At 45.8% G+C, this 21,449-nt stretch overlaps 1 protein-coding gene across 3 annotated transcripts in view; it reads right to left on the bottom strand.

Annotated features, from left to right (window-relative positions):
• The window catches only part of B4GALT1 (beta-1,4-galactosyltransferase 1), a 65,118-nt gene extending 45,376 nt beyond the window's left edge, over nucleotides 1–19,742 (bottom strand). For 2 of the 3 annotated variants that reach the window (XM_064380665.1, XM_012454598.3), the window contains exon 1: nucleotides 19,143–19,742. In XM_064380665.1, coding sequence (XP_064236735.1) covers nucleotides 19,143–19,560 — 418 coding nt within the window. In that variant the 5' untranslated portion in view covers nucleotides 19,561–19,742. The remainder of the gene's footprint in view (nucleotides 1–19,142) is intronic. The other variant, XM_012454599.2, reaches the window with a different exon arrangement.
• Between the last annotated feature and the right edge of the window lie 1,707 nt (nucleotides 19,743–21,449).

Below are 21,449 nucleotides of genomic sequence, written 5' to 3'. Positions count from 1 at the left end.
TCCCATAAAGGAAACGTCTAAGGATGTTCCTCACAGCAATACTTGTGAAAGTCATGCTGGAGGCAGTCCAGGAGGCCTTCATTACAGAAGGGAAAAAGAAACACTGGGATAGTTAACTATCACGAGGTATTACTCAGCAGTTAGTAGAATCAACATGCTGGACATACACATGGCAATGTGGATGGACCTTAAAAACAAAGGTGCACACTTGGCACCCAATTCTTATTTTCTAATTATGATTCTCTACTAAAAGGAAGTAGAGCTCATTGGAGAAGTGACTGACTCTATGGCTGAGTTGAGGAAAGAACAAGAGGACCCTGGAACTTCTTGCTGAGCCTAAAAGTTTAAAAAAAAATGCTCAAAGAATAGGATATGTCAAAAGAATCTCTAAAGAGGAATCCCAAAGACCATACCCCATGAAGGGGATCTTATGGCCAAATCTGGGATAGTCTGAACATCAGAATAAATAATGACAGTAAAGGATTGTGATTTATTTAAAGAAGTAAGAATCCACAGGTCTGCATTAATATATGAATAGAGGAGAAGGGTAAGCTCTTCCCCATAGAAGAATGGTAATTAACAAACATAGAGGGAATAATGGAATTAGAAAATCGCCAACTACCATAATAACTGATTCAGGCAAGAATCATTTGTAGATGCTAAAACCCAGTGGATAAAGAAAACAATGAAGGATAAGGAAAACTTTTTTTAAAAAGTAGATGAAAGTTTGAGGAATAACAAGATATTTACATAATCTCAAAGTATATGCCCATAGGATACATTTTTTTAAAATTTATTTATTATTTATTTATTTTTGAGACAGAGTCTCACTCTGTCACCCAGGCTAGCGTGCAGTGGCGTGATCTCGGCTCACTGTAACCTCCACCTCCCAGGCTCAATCAAGTCTTGTGCCTCAGCCTCCTGAATAGCTGGAACCTCAAGCCCACCACCAACGCCAGGCTAATTTTTTTTATTTTTTATAGAGATGGGGTTTCACCATGTTATGTTGGCCAGGATGGTTTTGAACTTCTGACCTCAAGCAATTCATCCACCCCAACCTCCTAAAGTGTTGGGATTACAGACATGAGCCACTGCGCCCGCCTAGATACTTTTAATTTAAAATGGTAAAATATTGGCCCAGGCGCGGTGGCTAACGCCTGTAATCCCAGCACTTTGGGAGGCGAGGTGGGTGGATCACGAGGTCAAGAGATCGAGACCATCCTGGTCAACATGATGAAACCCCGTCTCTAATAAAAATACAAAAAAAAAAAATTAGCTGGGCTTGGTGGTGCGTGCCTGTAATCCCAGCTACTCAGGAAGCTGAGGCAGGAGAATTGCCTGAACCCAGGAGGCGGAGGTTGCGGTGAGCTGAGATCGCACCATTGCACTCCAGCCTGGGTAACAAAGAGCAAAACTCCGTCTCAAAAAAATAAAATAAAAAAAAATAAAATGGTAAAATATTAACTATAATGGAGTAATGGCAAATATCACTATTATGAAATGCTCAACGTTCACACTGCCCATAAGTAACAAACTGACAGTGCCTGTCTGTAGATCTAGAACTCGGCATCATTTCAGCAGTATTCCTGTCAAAAGTGAATAAGCTGAATCTGATAATGAGGAAACAAAACATCAGACAGATCTAAATTGAGAGATCGTCTACAAAATAGCTGGCCTGTACTCTTCAACAATGTCACTGTCATGAAATCCAAAGGATTTGGGAATTATTCCAGATTATGAGACACTAAGAGACATTACAACTGAATACAACAGATGGTTTTCTTTTACCATTCAGGCTATTATTGGGGCACCTGACAAAGTCTTCCTAAGGCCTGTAGATGACATAGTAGAAATGTTTCAATGTTGATTTCCTGATTGTTAATTATACTATGGTTATATATTATATTTTTAAATTATCTTGTTTTTAGGAAATATACACTGAATATTTAAGGTTAAAAGTATATATATCTATATATGAGAGAGATATCTAGATGTATCTATCTAGATAAAATTACATTAACATTTATCTATAGATATATACACAGAGAGAGAGAGAGAGAGACTGAGAGAGAGCGAGCGAGACCGAGAGAGAGAGAAGGAAAAAGTAAATATAGTAAAATGTTAACATTTAGGGAATCCAGAGGATATCCAGAAATTATTTGTATTAGTCTAACAACTTCTCTACAAGTTTGAAGTTATATCAAACTTTTTAAAAATTAAAAAAAATCCAACTGGATGAAAAACATACAATCAAAATGAGCTATAAAATATCATTTACATGTATTATTAAAATGCATGTATACTGTGTGACTCCATTTATGTGGCATCCTCAAAAAGACAAAACAATAGTAATGAAGAATAGATCAGTGGTTGCCTCTGATTAAGGGTGAGAGGAGAATGTGATTACATGAGGGATTTTTTGGGGTGATGGAACTGTTCTGTATCCTGATTATAGTGGTGGATACACAAATACAAATATGTGTTAAAATTTATAGATTGTATGCCAAAAAGCCAATTTTATTGTATGTTAATCTAAAAAAAAATTTTTTAAGAGTACATTTATATATAAAGCAGTGGCTTCCATTTTAGAAAGAGCAGAAACAGATACACAACTATAAATACATTAGAATAGTTGTCTGTGATATAGCTGGGAAATAGAAGTGGGAATGAGGACAAAATAAAACAAATACATAAGGCAGGAGAGTCAGACCCCAATGATGATTACTGGTCATGAAATGAAGCTTGCTGGCTGGATGGAAATAAGAAAAAAGGAAATAAGTAAGGGAGTAATGGAGGATGGAGCTGGATGTGTCCTTACAGGGCTGTACAAAGGAGGGGGGACCCCAATCCCTAGTCCAGACAAAGGTCCCTAAGGCAGTTCTACAGTACTGTGAGGATGAATTCATCAGCCATGACAGCCTGACCCATCTAATGTTAAATTCACTTCCCTGCTCTGACTGCTGACTCACCAGCTATCTGCTTATCCTGTGGCTTCCCTTGTAGTGTTGCCTGCAGCCAGAGAATTCTAAGTTACTCAATAACAGTTCTAATCTTCCCAGTAAAGCAGCAATTTTACATTCTGGCATGTATATAAGTCTCCTGGGAGTTTTGTTACTGAGTCAGCTGCCCCTCTAATCAGTTTTGGAGCCCTGACAGATTTTCTGGAGCTTCAGTATTACAAGTACATTCTTCTCTCTCCATCTAAAACCAGACTTTGGACTGTGGAGGGCCCACTGCCCCTATGGGCCATCTGGGCACTCAGCCAGCCATGTACTCCTGGCAATCCTCTTTGGTGTCAGGACCACTTTTTTTATTTTATTTTATTTTTTGAGACAGAGTCTCACTCTGTCACCAGGTGGAGTGCAGTGGCACATTCTCGGCTCACTGCAACCTCTGCCTCCCGGGTTCAAGCAATTCTCCTGCCTCAGCCTCCCGAGTAGCTGAGACTACAGGAGTGCGCCACCACATCCAGTTCTTTTTTTTGTATTTTTAGTAGAGACGGGGTTTCACCATGTTGGCCAGGATGGTCTTGATCAATCGACCTCGTGATCCACCCGCCTCGGCCTCCCAAAGTGCTGGGATTACAGGCATGAGCCACCGCGCCCGGCCTATTTTATTTTATTTTATTTATTTTTGTGACAGAGTTTTGCTATTGTCTCCCAGGCTGGAGTGCAATGGTGCAAACTCAGCTTACTGCAACCTCTGCCTCCTGGGTTCAAGCGATTCTTCTGCCTCAGCCTCCTGAGTAGCTGGGATCACAGGCACCCACCACCACACCTGGCTAATTTTTTGTATTTTTAGTAGAGATGGGGTTTCACCATGTTGGACAGACTGGTCTTGAACTCCTGACCTCAGGTGATCCACTCATCTCTGACTCCCAAAGTGCTGGGATTACACATATGAGCCACCACGCCCAGCCAGGACCACTTTAAATGTAGCCATTTCCTTCTCTAAGGAGTGGGGATAATTATGCCTTCCTTTCAGATGTAAGTGAGATAATATATATACATATTTATTGCAGTGCTTGGCACTAAGAGATGTTCAATAAATGTTACTTTCCCTTCTCCCCTGACTCCTCAGAACTTCAAAGTTTACAAATTACTACAGCTCTATCCGCTCACATGGCTAAATTTTCACATTTCTACTCTTAGCCACTAGCATCAGTGATAGATTTGGAGGAAGAGTCTGGGACCTTAAAGGGTCCAGTCTCTAGAGTACTACATAAAGCTTCTTGCAGCATGAGAGTTAAACAGAAATTCTGTTCATCTTTTGCTGTTGGGGCCAACTTGGTGGCTTCTAAAGAACCAACTTAGAAGAAAACATCATTTTGGGATGGCAAAGGCCTGCTTAAGTATGAAAGCAATCTGAAATCATATAGCAAAGATAGATTTAAATACATAAAAATTCAAAACTTCTATATAGCTAAAGATACCCGAGATAAAGAAGAGTGACAGATGGAGAGACCATATTTATAAATGATATGTAATAAACAAGTAAAATCCACAATATAAAAAGCTCCTGCAAAGATATTTTTTAAACTAATAGAAAAATGGGTTTTAAAAAAAGGGTTAAAGAAATGAATTTTTTAAAAAGTCCGGGTGCAGTGGCTTATGCCTGTAATCCCAGCACTTTGGGAGACCGAGGCAAGTGGATCACCTGAGGTCAAGAGTTTGAGACCAGCCTGGCCAACATGGCAAAACCCCGTCTCTACCAAAAATACAAAAATTAGCCAGGCATGATGGTGTGTGCCTGTAATTCCAGCTACTAGGGGGGCTGAGACAGGAGGATTGGCTTGAACCTGGGAGGCGGAGGTTGCAGCGAGCAGAGATCATACCATTGCACTCTAGCCTGGGCAACAGAGTAAGACTCTGTCTCAAAAAAAAAAAGAAAGAAAGAAAGAAAGAAAGAAAGAGAAAGAAAGAGAAAAAAAAAGTCATTTGGGTGCAGTGGCTCACGCTTGTAATCCCAGAATTTTGGGAGGCTAAGGCAGGTGAATCACTTGAGGCCAGTTCGAAACCGGCCTGGCCAACATGGCAAAACCCCATCTTTACTAAAAATGCAAAAATTAGCCAGGTGTGGTGGCACATGTCTGTAGTCCCAGCTACTTGGGAGGCTGAGGTGTGAGAACTCCTTGAACCACTACGGTGGTTGCAGTGAGCAGAGATCGCACCACTGCACTCCAGCTTGGGCAACAGAGCGAGACTCCATTGCCAAAAAAAAAAAAAAAAAAGTAATTCACATAAGAAATACAAATGGCCAAGCCAAGCATGGCGGCTCACGCTTGTGGTCCCGGCTACTCAGGTGACTGAGGCGCAAAGATCACTGGAGCCCAGGAGTTTGAGTCCAGCCTGGGTAATATGGCAAAGACTCCCATCTTGAAAAAAAGAAGGAAAAAATAAAGATGGATGGCCAATAAACACATGAAAGTTTGCTTAACTTTATCAGTAATCAGAGAAACATATTAAAACAAGATACTAGTCTAAATAACATACTGGCAAATGTATAAAGGTTAGTAACATCAGGACTGGTATGAGGATGAGGAATAAGCACTGTTATACACTGTTAATGAGAAAAAGCCAGAGGGCAAACTGACAGTATCTATCAAAATGTTTAAAGTGCATGATCTTTAAATCTCAAACCAATAACCTAACTTTCTACCTTAAGATACCAGAAAAAGCAAACTTAACCAAAAGCAGGCAGAGTGAACCAATTAATTAAGATTAGAGTAGCAGTTAATGAAGCAGAAAAAATGAGAACAAAGAGAACAAATAATGAACCCAAAATTGGTCCTTTGAAAAGATGGATAAAAATGAGAAGCTTTTGGCTAGACTAAGAAAAAAAGAAAATTCAAATTATTAAAATCAGTAATGAAGAGGGACTATTCATACACCAACTTTAACAGAAATAAAAAGGATCATAAGGAATCACTATGAAATATATGCCAACAAATTAGATGACTTAGATGAAGCAGACAAACTCCTCGGAAAACACAAACTATCAAAACTGACTTAAGAAAAAATAGAAGGTCTGAATAGACCTATAACAAGAAACTGAATTAGGAATCAAGACGTTTCCCGTAAGGAAAATGTCAGGCCCAGATGGCTTTACTGGTGAATTCTATCAGATATTTAAAGAAGAATTAATAAAAACCCACCACAAACTCTCTCAACATATAGAAGAGGAAGGAACACTTCCCTACTCATTTTTTTGAGGCAGTATTACACTGATACCAAAACCAGACAAAGATCTCACAAGGAAAGAAAACTACAGACCTTTTCTGACAGTAGTAAACAACTACGAAAGAGAAGAGAAGAAAATGAAAGAGGGGAGGGGAGAGGAGAGGAGGGGAGGGGAGGACAGTAGTAAACAACTACAAAAGAGAAGAAAAAGAAGAGAAGAAAATGAAAGAGGGGAGGCGAGGGGAGAACTGCAGATCACTATCTGTTATGAATACAAATCAACAAAATACTAGCAAACTTAACCCAGCAACAAATAAAAGGATTTATACACCATGACCAAGTGGGATTTATCCCAGGTATGCAAGATTAATATCTGAGAAATCAATGTGTAATATACCATATCAATAGAATAAATGACAAAAAGCACATGATCATTTCAACAGACACAGAACAGCATTTGACAAAACCCATCACCTTTTCATGATAAAAATACTCAACAAACCAGGAATAGAAAGGAACTTCCTCAACCTGATAAAAGGCACCTAGGAAAAATCCACTGCTAATATCATTCTTAATAGTCAAAGACTGGATGTTTTCCCCCTAGGAAGACAAGTATGCTGTCTCTTAGCATATCTATTTAACATTGTACTGGAGGTTCTAACCGGGGAATTTAGGCAATTCAGAGCTGCTGTGAGAGTTGATTAAAACAAAGCATCTGAAGTATTCTTCCCATGGTTGGCAGGTAGTAAGTGCTGAATAAGCATTATCTGTTGTGGGGTGATGTAGGTGGCTGTTGATGGAGCCTAGAGCCCTGCATTTACAGAGGCTCCCACAAATTACTTTTTCACACTGACCAACTTACCTACTCATCTTGACTTTTGATTTCCTGTTTAGAGACTAGAATTGCTGGAAGGGTCTAAAGCAAGCTTGTCCAACCTATGGCCCATGGGCTACACATGGCCAGGATGGCTTTGAATGCAGCTCCACACAAATTCATGAACTCTCTTAAAACATTGAGTTTTTTTTGAGATTTTTTTAAAGCTTATCGTCTATCATTGGTGTATTATATATGTGGTCCAAGATAATTCTTCCAGTGTGGCCCGGTGAAGCCAAAAGATTGGACACCCCTGGTCTTAAGTTTAGGTGGGTGTGGATTTCTGCAGTAAGACCAATCCTGGTTCTTAGCACCCACTGACAGCCACCCCAGCATTATATAGCTGGCTGTAATGGAGGCAGCACTCAATGGTTCTACCCCTAAGCCATTTAGCAATGCTAAGCAGGAATAATACATGGCTACGTCAGAACTCCAGGCAGGAAGAGACTCCAGAGAACATCCAAGCCAATTCTTCATCTCATTTTATAGATGGGCAAACTGAGGCCCAGATAGAGGACATGATTTCTCTCAGATTATTCAGTAGGTTGGAAAGAGAGCTGGACTTTAGGGTCTGCCATCCAGGATCCCAACACCAGCCCCGAGAGAGAATAAAGCAGGTTATCTACAGGACTGTGTTTTAGTTTTTCTACCAGCACACCAGGCACACAAAACTGAGCCCACCTACATCCATCTTTTTGTTTTAATGATATGTTTTCTCACCTAAGACTCAATCAAACATCTAATGCTCCCTCTTCAGCTCCTCTCCTAATTACTTAGCTGTCTGTGGTCTATGATGGCCTCTTGCCGAGAATACTTTAACAATGTCCACCTGAAGAGAAGACCGTGCACAGCCATAAAATCCTGGCATAACTCACACAGGGAAACACACACTCCAAGTTTCCAGTGCTATGGATTCAACAAGACAGAGGCCTTCTCCTTGTGACCTGGGGTAGTACTTGCTTTGGGCTACACTGTGCCCCTAAGCTGTGGTCACAGCCTCACGCCTCTCCCTCATTCTCTTGACTCTGCCCCAGAGCAGATGAAAAACTTGCATTTGGATGAAATTTTACTATGTGGCCTAAGGGTGCCTTTTGTGCCCCAGATTATGAGTTAGGCATTGATCAAAAGACAGTGTACTGATATTACCATATACCTAATTTCATTCACTCCTCTTACCAATCCCTTGAGGTACAAAATTATCTCCTTCATTTCACATAGTAAGAAAATTTTGCCCTAGGTCTCTAGGAACAATACACTACTAGCAGCTCTGAACTAATTCAATGGGCCCAGAGCACCATATTAAGTCATAACTGACAGCTGTGGAATCCAGTCAAAGAAGAAGACATATGAGGTAGCTATAAGGTAAAGGAAGTGGCTGTCACAAGTTGAATATGCCCCATCTGCTGGATCTGTAAGCTTTTTTTTTCCCAGGGATGGGGAGACAGAGTCTCACTCTGTCACCCATGCTGGAATGCAGTGGCCCAATCTCAACTCACTGCAACCTCCGCCTCCCAGGTTCAAGCCATTCTCTCACCTCAGCCTCCCAAGTAGCTGGGATTACAAGTACACTCCACCACACCCAGCTAATTTTAATATTTGTATTTTTAGTAAAGATGAGGTTTCACCATGTTGGTCAGGCTGGTCTCTAACTCCGGACTTCAGGTGATCCACCCGCCTTGGCCTTCCAAAGTGCTGGGATCACAGGCATGAGCCACTGTGCCCGGCCAGATCTATAAACTTTAGTCACTGAAGTCATTAACTAAAATCATTCCATCATTTATGCAATTCAGTAGGCTTCTGAATCTTCAAGAGTCTACAAAGGAGGCAGGTACATGGGGGATGACTACAGGGACAGAACTAGCAATTCATATTTGCACACTTTGGGTTATATTAACAACTTATTTTGATGCAACATAATTTAAAAGCCTTTCTTCATTAGGACACTGTTTCTGGATCCCATAAACGAGGACTGTCAGACAGAAATTCATCCACATGAGTTAAACGATCAGGCGCCCAGGCTAGCAAAACAGAATCTGACAGTTTCTATGGATGGCTACATGCAGTGTTACCAAAAACCAATCCACAAAATTTTTGATCAACACCATTATTTTTAAGTCAGGTTTTTAAAGCCAGACCCTGCCTCCATGCTATAGGTTTAGCTCCACATATCAAGGAAGAAGGAAAGAACGTTCTTACTTTCTGTAAACCAACTTGGCAAAGGTAGGTGGGGTGTTGAAAGAGCCACAGTAAGGCTCATTTTGTGTACACAGAGTGACTTCAACAGGAACTGCTCTGAGGCAATCACTTACAGGAAAACCCTAAAAAGGCCACATGGTGTCCAGCATAGGGAACTTCACAGACACACACACACACACACACACACACACACACACACACAGGCTGCAAGTGTCAGTGTGAGGCTCCAGCTAGATCCAACTCACCCTTAGAATCTACTTACTTCAAAAGCCAGGAATTCCAATTTAGGGCCTGTGAATGATTCCAAACCTCTTGGAAAGCAATGCGGCAGTGTGAACCGGTATTGTCAAGATGACCGTATCCTCTGGCCTAGAAATTCCTCTCCAGGAATTTATCCCAGGGAAATAATTCAACTGAAGCAAAGAGCTACACACTACAAAAATGTTCATTTCTGAGATTATCTATGATAGTGAAACCTGGAATAGCGTATGCTAACAGAATATAAGGATACCAGACAGCAACAAAGATAATTAGGATAATTATAAACAACATAACATTTTATAAGATAATGTTGTATAAAAATAGCTGCATGCAAACAGTTTCACTCTATAATTGCATTGGAACATATGCATTAGAATATGTATGTATTTGGAAAGTAATAGAAAGTTCTGCTACAGGGGTGGGAGCATGTTCTGTTACAATGGTAGGTAGAATTTTTTTCATCTTTTAACATGGTAACATATTTTCAACTAAAAAAAAAGGTCCTATAAAGCAAAAGGCAAAATCTTCACAAATAGGAATTTTTATACTACCAATAATAAATAACATATATTCAGAACTTATTCTGTGCCAGGCCCTGTTTTAAGCCCTTTTGTGGCTACTACCTACTTCACAACATCTATGAGGTGGATACTGTCATTACCATTTTACAGGTGAGAATACTGAGGCACAGAGAGGAAAACAACTTTCCTAAATCAAAAACCCCAGTGTGATAGCAAGAAACATTCCTTGTGCCATTTCTATGGGTCATCCACCTGCTAAAATTTTTATGTCTGCTTAGACAGACATGATGAAATCCTTAGCAGAAGTCTTGTGGGTAGAGAGCTTCAAAAGGAATTTCAGACGCCTTTCATGTTGCAGATATAACCAGGTTTCCCCTCAACTCGCCAAACTGGAATCTAGGAAGTAGAGAAAGAAGGCTAAAGACCAGCAGACCCAGCCCACTCAAATTTCAGAAAAACAACAGAGACCAAAGGAGTTAAGACTTGCCTAAAATGATGTAATGAATTAGGAAAAGGATGAAGACCAGAGCTCAGAATTTCGAGGCTTGCTCCTACCCTCTGCAGACCATGAAATCCTCTGCAGTGCTCTTCCCTTTCAACTGCCTCCCTTTGATCCCTCAGTCCAGCTACCCTCAGACTTCCTCTGTCCACAACAGTCCCAACTGTACCACCTTCTCTCGCTTTTACCATCTTCAGCTCACTCTGCCTCCATTTCCCTTCCTCTCCTGCCCTGCTGGCAACGGTACGCAACATTTGGAATTTCAGCTATAGTGTTGTGTTCTTCTCATGTGACAGCCACTAGAGGAAATCGCAGGTTACTTTTCGCGGTAGACCCCTGCCCTTCAAATAAGGGAGACTGTTAAAACATGCTGAGACAGAGATGCTAAAATCAGTGTCTGAAAGAGTGGTCCTTCATTCTGACTCTGGCCCTGGCCCAGATCACCCATTTAGCTTCCTGCACCTCCTCAGTACCCTCAAAGCACCCAGGCTTCCTCTCTCTGACCACACCATATTGTCAGAGTCTGAGTGGGGGCCTCTCTTATTCATGTCTATCTCCCACAGTTCACATAGTGTAGTTATCAATAAAAGTTTGCTGAATGTGCAAATGAGTCCCTATTCATTCTTTTCCTGGGGGGGGGTCTCTCCTGACATTAGTGTGAAGACTCAATTCTACCTATTCTTCGCCAGGCAGGAACTCGGCCCAGAGTACTCCTCTAAATGCCAGGTGCTATCTAACACCTCAATGCCACGTCTCCACACTCCCTAACATAAATATCAGCTTCCCTAGGCACCACCCTTAAATCCATATCCTTTCCTGGTTTTTTTTTTTTTTTTGGTTGATTTTTTTCAAGCTGGCAGTGTCCAGCAACACCAATGACAACTCTGCGGTTTCAGGATGTCAAAGGCTTTAAAAGACCATTACGAAAAACAGGAAGAAACTTTGAAAGAAAAAAACTTAAGGCATTTTTAGAATACACCCTGTCATGGGGCCAAGTAATGATTGAATCCCCTGCCAGGGACCCTCCACATGACCTCTAGGCCCCTGTGTTGGGGCAGGAAGGAGCCTGACCTCACACCGTATCAGTCACACTACTGACATAATCCAGCCCCTTCCCTCAATGCAACCTCGCCCTAGCACTCCGGGCTCTGCACCAAAACTGCCCCTCAAAGAGAATTCAGCTCCACTGAGGACATTCAAAAGGGAGTAACTTCAAAGAATACTCATTGGGAATAGCCTGGCACACTGGCTTGAGGCTTTATTGATTCAACCCACCTGAACCAGCCCCAACTGAGACCCAGGTTCTGCTGGTCTCTGAGGCTTCTCCCTAAGAGAATTCCCAGAAATCTGGTTTCTCCCTATGACCCCTACCTAGATCTCAGGACCACTTAAACGTGGGAGAGCTGTGCTCTGTTTCAGAATCTAATTTGTAAGCTTGTTCCCACCTTCCTGTGTGTCACATCTCAGTGATGTCAACAGCACTGGGTTAGGTAACTGTTGTCCACCCAGCACCACAGCCCCAGAGCCACAGTAATCCAGGAAGTCCAGCCCAGGGACTTGGCTGCTAAGGAAACAAATGGAGAAGTTACTGAGAAAGCATCGCCCCCATCAATTCTGTTCACAGCAGATTTCTGCTCAGCCAGATCCTAAGAGCCTTTCCTGCAGCCTGGCCCTTTGCCCCTGCCCCCAGGCACTTCCTGCACCTAGTTTCCTTTTTAATCAGAATTCTAGTCACATCTTTCAGCAATAAGCAATACTCATCTGCCAGCACTAAGCAAATCTGGAATCTCCAATGGGTCTATCCTTTCGTAAGACTGGCTTGAAAATCTCGCCCTTCTCAAAAAACCATTCAACCCTTATTTTCTTGTTTTAGAAAGCTCTCCAACAGAAACCCTCCAAAAGTACACAAAGCTTTATGCACAAACATCACTACATCGCTAAGAACGAAACAAAAACTATATATGTACATGTGTGTGTTCAGCAACAGTTGAATGACTTTCTTTTAAAGTATGGCATATTCAGCTGACAGAATATGATAGTCTTTGTAATTTTTAAAGTTACAGGGTCAAATCTATGACAGACTCTTCAGTGAAAAATGCTGAACACCAGGCTATCTGCATGAATCTATGTTAATCTATCTGTCCATCTATAAAGACAACAGCTATAACGTTGGGTGTCGTGGCTCATACCTATAATCCCAGCACTTTGGGAGGCCGAGGCAAGGGAATCACTTGAGCTCAGGAGTTTGAGACCAGCCTAGGCAACATGGCAAAACCCCATCTCTACCAAAAATGCAAAAATTAGCCAGGCATGGTGGTGTGTGTCTGTGGCCCAGTTACTCGAGAGACTGAAGTGGGAGAATCGCTTTAGCCCGAGAGGTCAAGGCTGCAGCCAGCCGTGATCACTGCACTGCAGCCTGGGTGACAGAGCAAAACATTGTCTCAAAAAAGAAAAAAAAAGAAAGACATCAGCTATATTCTTAAACATGAAAAAGACTAGTAGGAAATATTCCAGCGTGTTTCTTTTGGGTGACAGGAATTTGGCTGTGCTTTTTTTTTATCTCTTTCAACTTTTCAAATTATTTTCAGTGAGCCTGCATTACCTTTTACAAAATGAAGGAAGAGATTATGCCCCCTCAAAAGGCAAAAGCAAAGACCTACAGCCCTATCCCCAACATCCCTGCGAGGCAAGTCGTTCTCTCTCTTGCTCTGCCTGGGCTTTGTGAGGGGCTCTGGAGAAGCAGTGGGTTGGGGGAGTGGATAGAGAAGCAGCTACATAACACACTCAGACCAGACATTAAAGTCACTGCCAAAGAATTCAGCAACAGCCAATTATATAGCTCCTGGCCTTCATTTGTGTAGGGAAGGGGCGGGCTGAGGCCAGGCTGAAAAGTGGAACCTGAAACACAGTGTGTGTGACTCACCCCTCTGTCTTCTAAGGACAAATCCCTTTATGCCACATTCACCTCCCTGCTAAACCTTGTTCCCCACCCCCAAGCCCCACTCTCCAAACTAGAGGTCTCTGACTTACAAAACAATATCCTGAGATCACTCATTGAGCTAGTGACCACCTCACCTCACCCTGCATAGGCCAGATCAATACAGAGGCCCCCACAACTCAGGTCTCAGGTCTCTACAATTTCAGTCACAGTGTGGCTCCCGGGAACCCTCACCAAGTTTAGGGACAGGTGGGACCCTGTGACTCTAATCCCATGCCTTGTTAATTTCCCTAGGAGCCAGGGTCTGGCTAGCTGGCTGGCCTTACAGTGACCTCACTGTCGGGGGACCACAGCAGGCTATACCAAAGCCAAATGTAAAATTGTCACAGTGCCAGGCCCTCAAAGGATTTAAGCTTCAAGGACAGACCATTTGTCCTAAGACAACTGGACTGCTGCTCCACTGGATAAGAAAAACTGGAATTTCCAGGTGGATGGGAGTTCAAGCAGAATTTCAGTATCTGCTTCTTCACAGTAAGAGCAGAGAACAGAGAGTAAGAAACAAGGTGCAAGAGGGACTGGGTAAGCAGATATCGGGAAAATCAGCAGATCCGACTACAGAATAACCAGGCCCCTTTCACAAACACACAAAGGGATGGACCTGCTGGCCCTATTCCCTGTCTGGATGGCCCCTACAGTGGAATCTGTGGAAGGCTTGGACTGCCTTGGCATTAACTGACCCATCATTCCCAACTCATACATTAGCCTAGTCCCAGCCTGGAAATCCCTACCCTGCTGCTACCCAAAGACCATAATACCCAGTGATAGCTCATTATAATCATTATAAAGCAGCAAGTTAAAGATTACCCAGCAGAGCTAATGCATAGCTTCAGAAATTAGAGGAAAATTTTCACATAACCAAATAATACCAAGAATGGAGACTTTGATATGAACTTGGAGTTTCTGAAAGGAGACAGGAAGAAATGAAGGAGGGAGGGTAGTAATAGGGAAAGGGATAAACACACACTTTGGTTCCCTTAGATGACATCAGCACTGTTTAATTATGCCTCCCCTGTCTAAACTAAGAGTTCCTGAAAAGGAGGCATTTTGTTTTCTTCTTTGTAGCTCTATTGCCCAGTATAATACAGGCACACTGCTGGAACTGAATGAATGAAATTATCAGATGCCTTAGCCATCACGGACATCCACACAAGACTACCATACAAGATGGACCCAGAGACACATCTTGCAGGGATCTTCTTCTGAAACTTTAGGCCACATCAGGTCACCCCTGAACCTGTACGCCAGCCAACTACTGAGTAGTAACCTTCAGGAAGAGCACTAGACAATCCCATCCTGGGATGCTACAGTTCTAAGAAGCTGCAGTTTGACTTCAATCCCACATTTGGCTCTTGCTCCCCATTCCCCAAGGAGTTTCTGCTTGGTTCATCAGAGGCTCCACTGCAGGAGGAAGAGGAGGCTCCTTGCGCTTGCTCCAAGCCTGGGAAGAATTACAGCAGGCAGGGATCACTTTTATCGCCATAGGCTGTGTCAAAGATAGCGACCAAGTTTCACCATGAAAGCAAGCCAGATAGTCATGGAGGGTGTTTCTCAATCTCAGACTGTTAGACAAGGAATATCTGAGGGTATGTCAACACATTATTTTCCATTGAAAAAAAAAAAAAACACAACAGGAAAAAACTGGTTTACAGGACTAGTTATCTAAGCCTAAAGCTTCAACCCCCAGGATGAAGCTCCACCCCAAGCTGGAAAGTGATGAGGTTCCAAGGCTCATCCCCAAAGAGGCGAGACAGAGTCCTTTCCCAAGTCTCAAAGTACACTCTGTCCTGGGCAGCCTGCTTGTGTCCACATGTGTGCATATGAGGGAGGGGGAAATGTCCTGGGAGAGAAACACCTGAGAGCTGAGAGCCCAGCAAAGACCAGCAAGTGCTAGGGCACAAACCCTGGCAGAGGCTCAGCGACAGCCCCCATAAAAACTAGGGAAACTGGCCGGGCGCGGTGGCTCACGCCTATAATCCCAGCACTTTGGGAGGCCAAGGCGGGTGGATCACAAGGTCAAGAGGTCAAGACCATCCTGGTCAACATGGTGAAACCCCATCTCTACTAAAAATACAAAAAAATATTAGCTGGGCATGGTGGCATGCGCCTGTAGTCCCAGCTACTCGGGAGGCTGAGGCAGGAGAATTGCTTGAACCCAGGAGGTGGAGGCTGCAGTGAGACGAGATTGCACCATTGCACTCCAGCCTGGGTAACAAAAGCGAAACTCCGACTCAAAAAAAAAAAAAAAAAACCGGGAAACTGGCTCATGGGCAAGTGCTCCTCGGCTGTCCTGGCTACCTGTAGCTGCTGTCTGTTCGTCCAAGTGCCCATCTCTAGATCAGAGTCGTCTCTTTTGAACAAATGAAGAGTATCTCTTCAAAGCACAGGTGGGCAAGAGCAGCCTCCTTGAGAGGGCTGTACCAACCGTCCCAGACCCCAGCTGAGCCTCCAGGCCAGGCCTGCCTCCCCTCACTAGTTCAGCCTCAAGTACTGCCCACCTCTCCCCATCACCCTACTCATCTCCAGACTGGCAGTGCCACAAGTGGTCAAGTCCCATTGAGCTGCTGCCAAATCTGAGTAGAGATAAACACGCCAGGAGAAGAAACCCAAGGCCACTGTTCCTCCCGTCTCAGGCAAACCCCCAGGTGGCCAGAAAAGAGGGCCTCGCTACAGGGTCATGAGTGGATGCTGCACAGCCTCCCCGAGGACCTGAGAAAGGGTCAGGAAAGGAAGATAGCATAGCACCTGCAGGCCTAAACTTGCTGGGAGAATTCCTTGGAGAAAGCTATAGGAATCCTCAGGAAAGGCCCACCTCCCTGACTGCATCACTCACTCCTGCAAGCGTCACATTAGCCCACGGCAGGGTGCCCAGTAGTGGGGAAAGGGGTACTATAGCTCCAAACACTGCAGCCTGCCCCAAGTCAAACAAACCCAAGTATATCTGAAGACTATTCTAAGGCCCTGACAGATCCAACAGCAACCTATCAGCAGTCCAAATCCAGTGCCTTCCTCCAGGAAAGGGCTTGCTCATAACTCACACCTGTCAGCCGAGAGGAATCTTAGCATCTGGCTTAGACCCCTGGACACCAGAAAGTAAAGCCAAGTCGGGGAAAGGAACTGCAAGTAGTGAAAAGGCCATAACTCTAAACCCCACGATGCTTTCTCCCACCAACCTCAAAACCACTTGCAAGAGCTTTGGCCAACACCTGCCCATGAACAGATGGGCTCGACTTCCCTCACCCACACACTTCCAAGGAGACTTTCAGCTTTCTCAAGGCCCCATAGCCAGGAACCTCCACTCTGAAAACTGTACCTAACCATTCAAACCTACGGGCCCTATTAAAATGAAGAAAAGCGCTCTCAGCCCTCATTTCTGGGGTTGCCTCAGTAGCACCGTAAATGTCATGGTCCCTTGCACGTCACACAAAGGCAGCCAAGCTAGAAAAGGCACTCTCTCCTTGTCCTGTAAAATATTCTCTCTCAGGAACTCCTTTCAAGCAGCCAGTTCTAGTCCATTTAGAAACAACAGTAACTGGTGACAAGCTGATCACTAGCAACACCATTACAAAACAAAACTAAGCTGAGCTATGGTCACCACCCTGTTCTTACGCTTCCGAGAGAAGATGTGACACTCAAATACCAATCTAATCAACCTTGCAGCACTTTTCTTTAATTTGCTAATTATTTTTTCTTTCTGTGCAATATCCAGGCAACAACTAAAAACAAAAGCAAAAAAAACTGGCCTTTTTGTGGCCTGGAGATTCAGTCTCTCTCCCGCTTCACTCTGCTGTTCAGAGTCATCTCCATGGGAGTTTGAAAAAATGGAACTTTTTAAAGGTCCTAAGGAAATATTATTACTATATTATTATTAGCCACAGTATATTGAGTGCCTGTATTTTTTTTTTTTTTTTTTTGAGACAGAGTCTTGCTTTGTCGCCCATGCTGGAGTGCACTGGTGCGATCCTAACTCACTGCAACCGTTCTCCTGCCTCGGCCTCCCAAGTAGCTGGGACTACAGGCATGTGCCACCACACCTGGCTATTTTTTTTTGTATTTTTGTAGAGATGGGGTTTCACCATATTGGCCAGGCTGGTCTCAAACTCCTAACCCTAAGTGATCCACCCGCCTCGGCCTCCCAAAGTGCTGGAATTACAGGGGTGAGCCACCGAGTCTGGCCTGAGTGCCCGTATTTAATGTCCACGATCTCATTTAGTCTTAAAAATAAGCCTGTAAGGTAATCATCAACAACCACATTTTACACATGAGGAAGAGACTTTGAGAAACTCAATAACATGCCTGAAGTCAGACACTTAGCAGCAAGGCAGAGACCATTTCATTTTATGGGACTAGTCTGCTTCCCAAAATAATCATCAAATGCAAAGGAATTTAATTTTCTGCTTAAAAAAAACAAGCCCCCCACCCATTACCGCAGTTCATGTCTGACCAATTCCAAGATGACCTTCCCAAACTTGATATGAACACACTGACGCAATTATCAGAGAAACTGAGCAAGAGTATGTAGTAGCCAGGGCTCTGTGGGAAAATGACACAAGTCCTATTGGCAGGATGTCATCCTGCCTGCCAGGGCCCCTCACTCACAACATTTCTCTAAAACCTGGCATTAGAAATTAGAGGGCACCTGTCTGGTAACCCTCGAAGCAACCTGTGGTTGCCTTGGGCCTGTGAGCCTTCAACCACAGGTCAAAGAGAAGTCCAGACTAGGCTCAGCCTCCTGCTATGAGGAATGCAAATCCACCTACTCAAGTTCTCTGCCTATGCTGAAACAAAGACTAGAGGCCAGAGTTCAGATCATCCGGGCAAAATAATTGAGACTGGCTACTACAGGAAGTACAAGAAATGAGCAACGTGTGTCCATTGGTTATATTTTAGCCCTCTAGCCCTCAGAGTACACAAGCCCTCTGTCCCTGGGAAGGATTCCTGCTCACTTAGATTTTGGATACCTGTACTGGGAGGAGGCTAGGGGGAAGGGCCCTCAGTCACGATCCACAGAGGAAGAAATGAACACACAGTGACAATTTACTTACCCTCATTAATTAAGCCCTTATTTATATTGTTCACATAATCTTCCAAAACAACCCCTTGAAAGGGTTACTATTTATTATCCCAGAAGAGAAACCTGAGGTTCAGAGAGAAGTCACCTGGCCCAAAGGATCAGGAGAAAAAGCCACTCTCAGGAGAGTGGCTCTACTGGGAGCCTCACGTCAGTTCCCAAAAGGGAGTGGATTACTCCAGGTCTCTACCAGAGTTCTCAGTGCAAGGCTGTTCCAAGCCCTAAGCCGATCCAAACTCCAAAACTTCTTGAGCTCGGGCCAGAGCAAAGAAGTCTCCAAGGCCTTCTCTGGCTCTGGGGCTAGAGGGGCCTCGGAACTTCCCAGTGCGGTCCCAGCCCCAAGCCTCCAACATGACTCCCAAGGGATCCACCTCCCAACCCTTCTCTCCCATCCAGTCCCAAGCTTCTGTGTGGGATTTAAGACTCTGATCCAGAATGGGGAGGCCGGCTGTCGTAGAAGGGGGCATGAGGAAATGTCTAGGGGCCCCTGTCGGATAAATCCCAGGGAGTCCCAATCCTCGAACTGGCGCCGACGTGAGTTCTTACCGAGCAGCGGGGACTCCTCAGGGCAGGCGGGCAGCGGCAGCGCCAGCGCCGTGGTGCGGGGCACTGGGACGGAGGTCAAGTTGCTCGCGGGGCCAGGGCCAGAATCCGCGACAGGGCTGGAGTCGCCACCAGGGCGCGGTGGGGAGGAGGCGCCTAGAGGAGGCGGCGGCCGGGCCCCTCTGGCCCGGAGCTCCCCAGAGGGCTGCCCGATGGCGGCAGCACCGTTCGAGCCGCCCTGCAGCGGTGTGGAGACTCCGACCAGCTGAGGCAGGCGTCTCAGGTCGCGGCCAGCCAGGTAGTAAACGAGGGTGACGCCAAGATGCAGCGCGCAGACGGCCACGAGCAGGCGGCAGGCCCGCTGCAGGGACGCGCCGGGCATCGCGGTGCTGCCGCCCAGGAGCGGCTCCCGAAACCTCATCTTCCCGCCGCCGCTTTAAGAGGGGTGTGGGCTACAGGAGGGGAGGCGACCCGCCTGCGGGCCGCCCGCCAGGCGCTGCCCCACCACGGCGACTGGGGGAAGGGCCGGAGGGGCCGCGGGCCAGCGCGGCGCCAGGGGGCGGGCGGCTGAGCATAGAGACTCCCACCCGCCAGACCTGGAAGAGGCGAGAGGGCGCCCGAGGCGCAGGCGGGGAGGGGAGGGGAGGGGAGGGGCCCCGGCAGAGGCGGGGGCGGGGGCGGGGCCGGGAGCGGGGTTTTCGGGATGAGTGCAGGAAGGCGGGGCCGCCCGTGGCGGGGCCTCGGGAGGGTGGGTGGTGGGCGGGGCGGCCTCGGGGGGTGGGGCCCGGGGTCTGACTAGAGCTCCGACGCCCGGCGGTGCACCGCCCTCTTCCTCCAGCGCCTTCGTGGCGGAGCTTCGGTCGGGTTGAGCCGCGCCTCCTCTTCCTCCTCCACGCTGCACTTGAGAGGCCGCGCCACTTCCTGGGGTGCGAAGGGAGTGGGGTGCGAAGGGACTGGGGTGCGGGCCTGGGCCTACAGCGCGGCGGCGGCGGCGGCAGCGGCGGAGAGAGCGGAGAGGACAGCGGGCGGGTGGTGGTCTCTGGTGGTTGGGGCCGCGGCGGCGTTCTGGCCAGTGGGCCTGGGAGGCTAAGAAGAGGGGCAGAAAAAGGTTACCGGGGAAACGCGCTTAGACGTCGGGGGGTGGCACGTTAGAAACCACCCCCCGTTACTCAGCCCGGCGGGCCCCGCTGCTTAACTGGGGGCCCTGGGGCAAAGTGGACAGGTTGCCCCTTCTCTGCCTCACCATCAGGTAGCCTGGGCTATAGGGGCTCTCAAACCAGACCAGCTCGGTTCCAGGTGTGTGTGTGGTGGGAGTCCTGTATGCTTTGAAGAGAAGAGCGGCAAGAAGCCTCTTAACTCCCAGGCCAGCGTGCAGGAGAGCAGCTGGTTTTACAGTCTACAGTGGGCTACACACGGTCCCATGAAGTAGGAGTTCTCTCCATGTCATAGATAGAGTGGGGCCCAGGAAGATTAAGAAAATTGCCCAAGAGGCTGGGCACGGTGGCTCACGCCTGTAATCCCAGCGCTTTGGGAGGTCGAGGTGGACAGATCATGAGGTCAGGAGTTCGAGACCAGTCTGGACAGCATGGTGAACTCTTGTCTCTACTAAAAATAAAAAAATTAGCCGGGCATGGTGGCGTGCGCCTGTAGTCCTAGCTACTCAGGAGGCTGAGGCAGGAGTATTGCTTGAACACGGTAGGCGTAGGTTGCAGTGAGCCGAGATCATGCCACTGCACTCCAGCCTGGGTGACAGAGCGAGACTCCGTCTCAAAAAAAAAAAAAAGAAAAGAAACTTGTCCAAGAGCCCACAGCTGGCAAAAAGCAGGATTCTGGCTCCAAAACCCGTATTTTTCACAGGTTTACCCTTTGTTGATGAGGGCTGAAGGCTGTGTGGTAAAAGACTTAGGCACTGAAGCCAGTTGGCTTCAATTTGACCCAGAGGCCTCAGACCCTGAGTGAGCAGAGACCCCTCACCCCAGAGAACGACTTGAGGAGGTGCTGTTAGTAATGTGGACAGGGAAGTTGAGGGCTCTTGCAGCCAACCAGCAGAGAATAACAGTAGCTACCTTATTTTGAGAGTTTACTATGTGCCAGTACTATCTGCCATGAAGTAGGTGTGTTACGGTCTCCATTTCACAGATGAGAAAATGAAGGCTTGTGAGCTGACACTTGGTTGTGATCATACAAAATCAACTTTCCTCACTTGACTTCCTGGACACCAGGTCCTTCTGATCTTCCTCACTTCACCGGCCATCTCTGTCTCCTCTCTGGACTTCTTCCCCAGCTGTTGAAGGCACTGCCCATAGTCCA

Source organism: Aotus nancymaae, unplaced genomic scaffold, assembly GCF_030222135.1.
Source record: "Aotus nancymaae isolate 86718 unplaced genomic scaffold, 86718_ANA_hifiasm-v0.15.2.pri h1tg000003l, whole genome shotgun sequence".
Lineage (NCBI taxonomy): Eukaryota > Metazoa > Chordata > Mammalia > Primates > Aotidae > Aotus > Aotus nancymaae.
The sequence above is the reverse complement of the archived record's forward strand: the minus strand, read 5'-3'. Positions and strand labels throughout refer to the sequence as shown.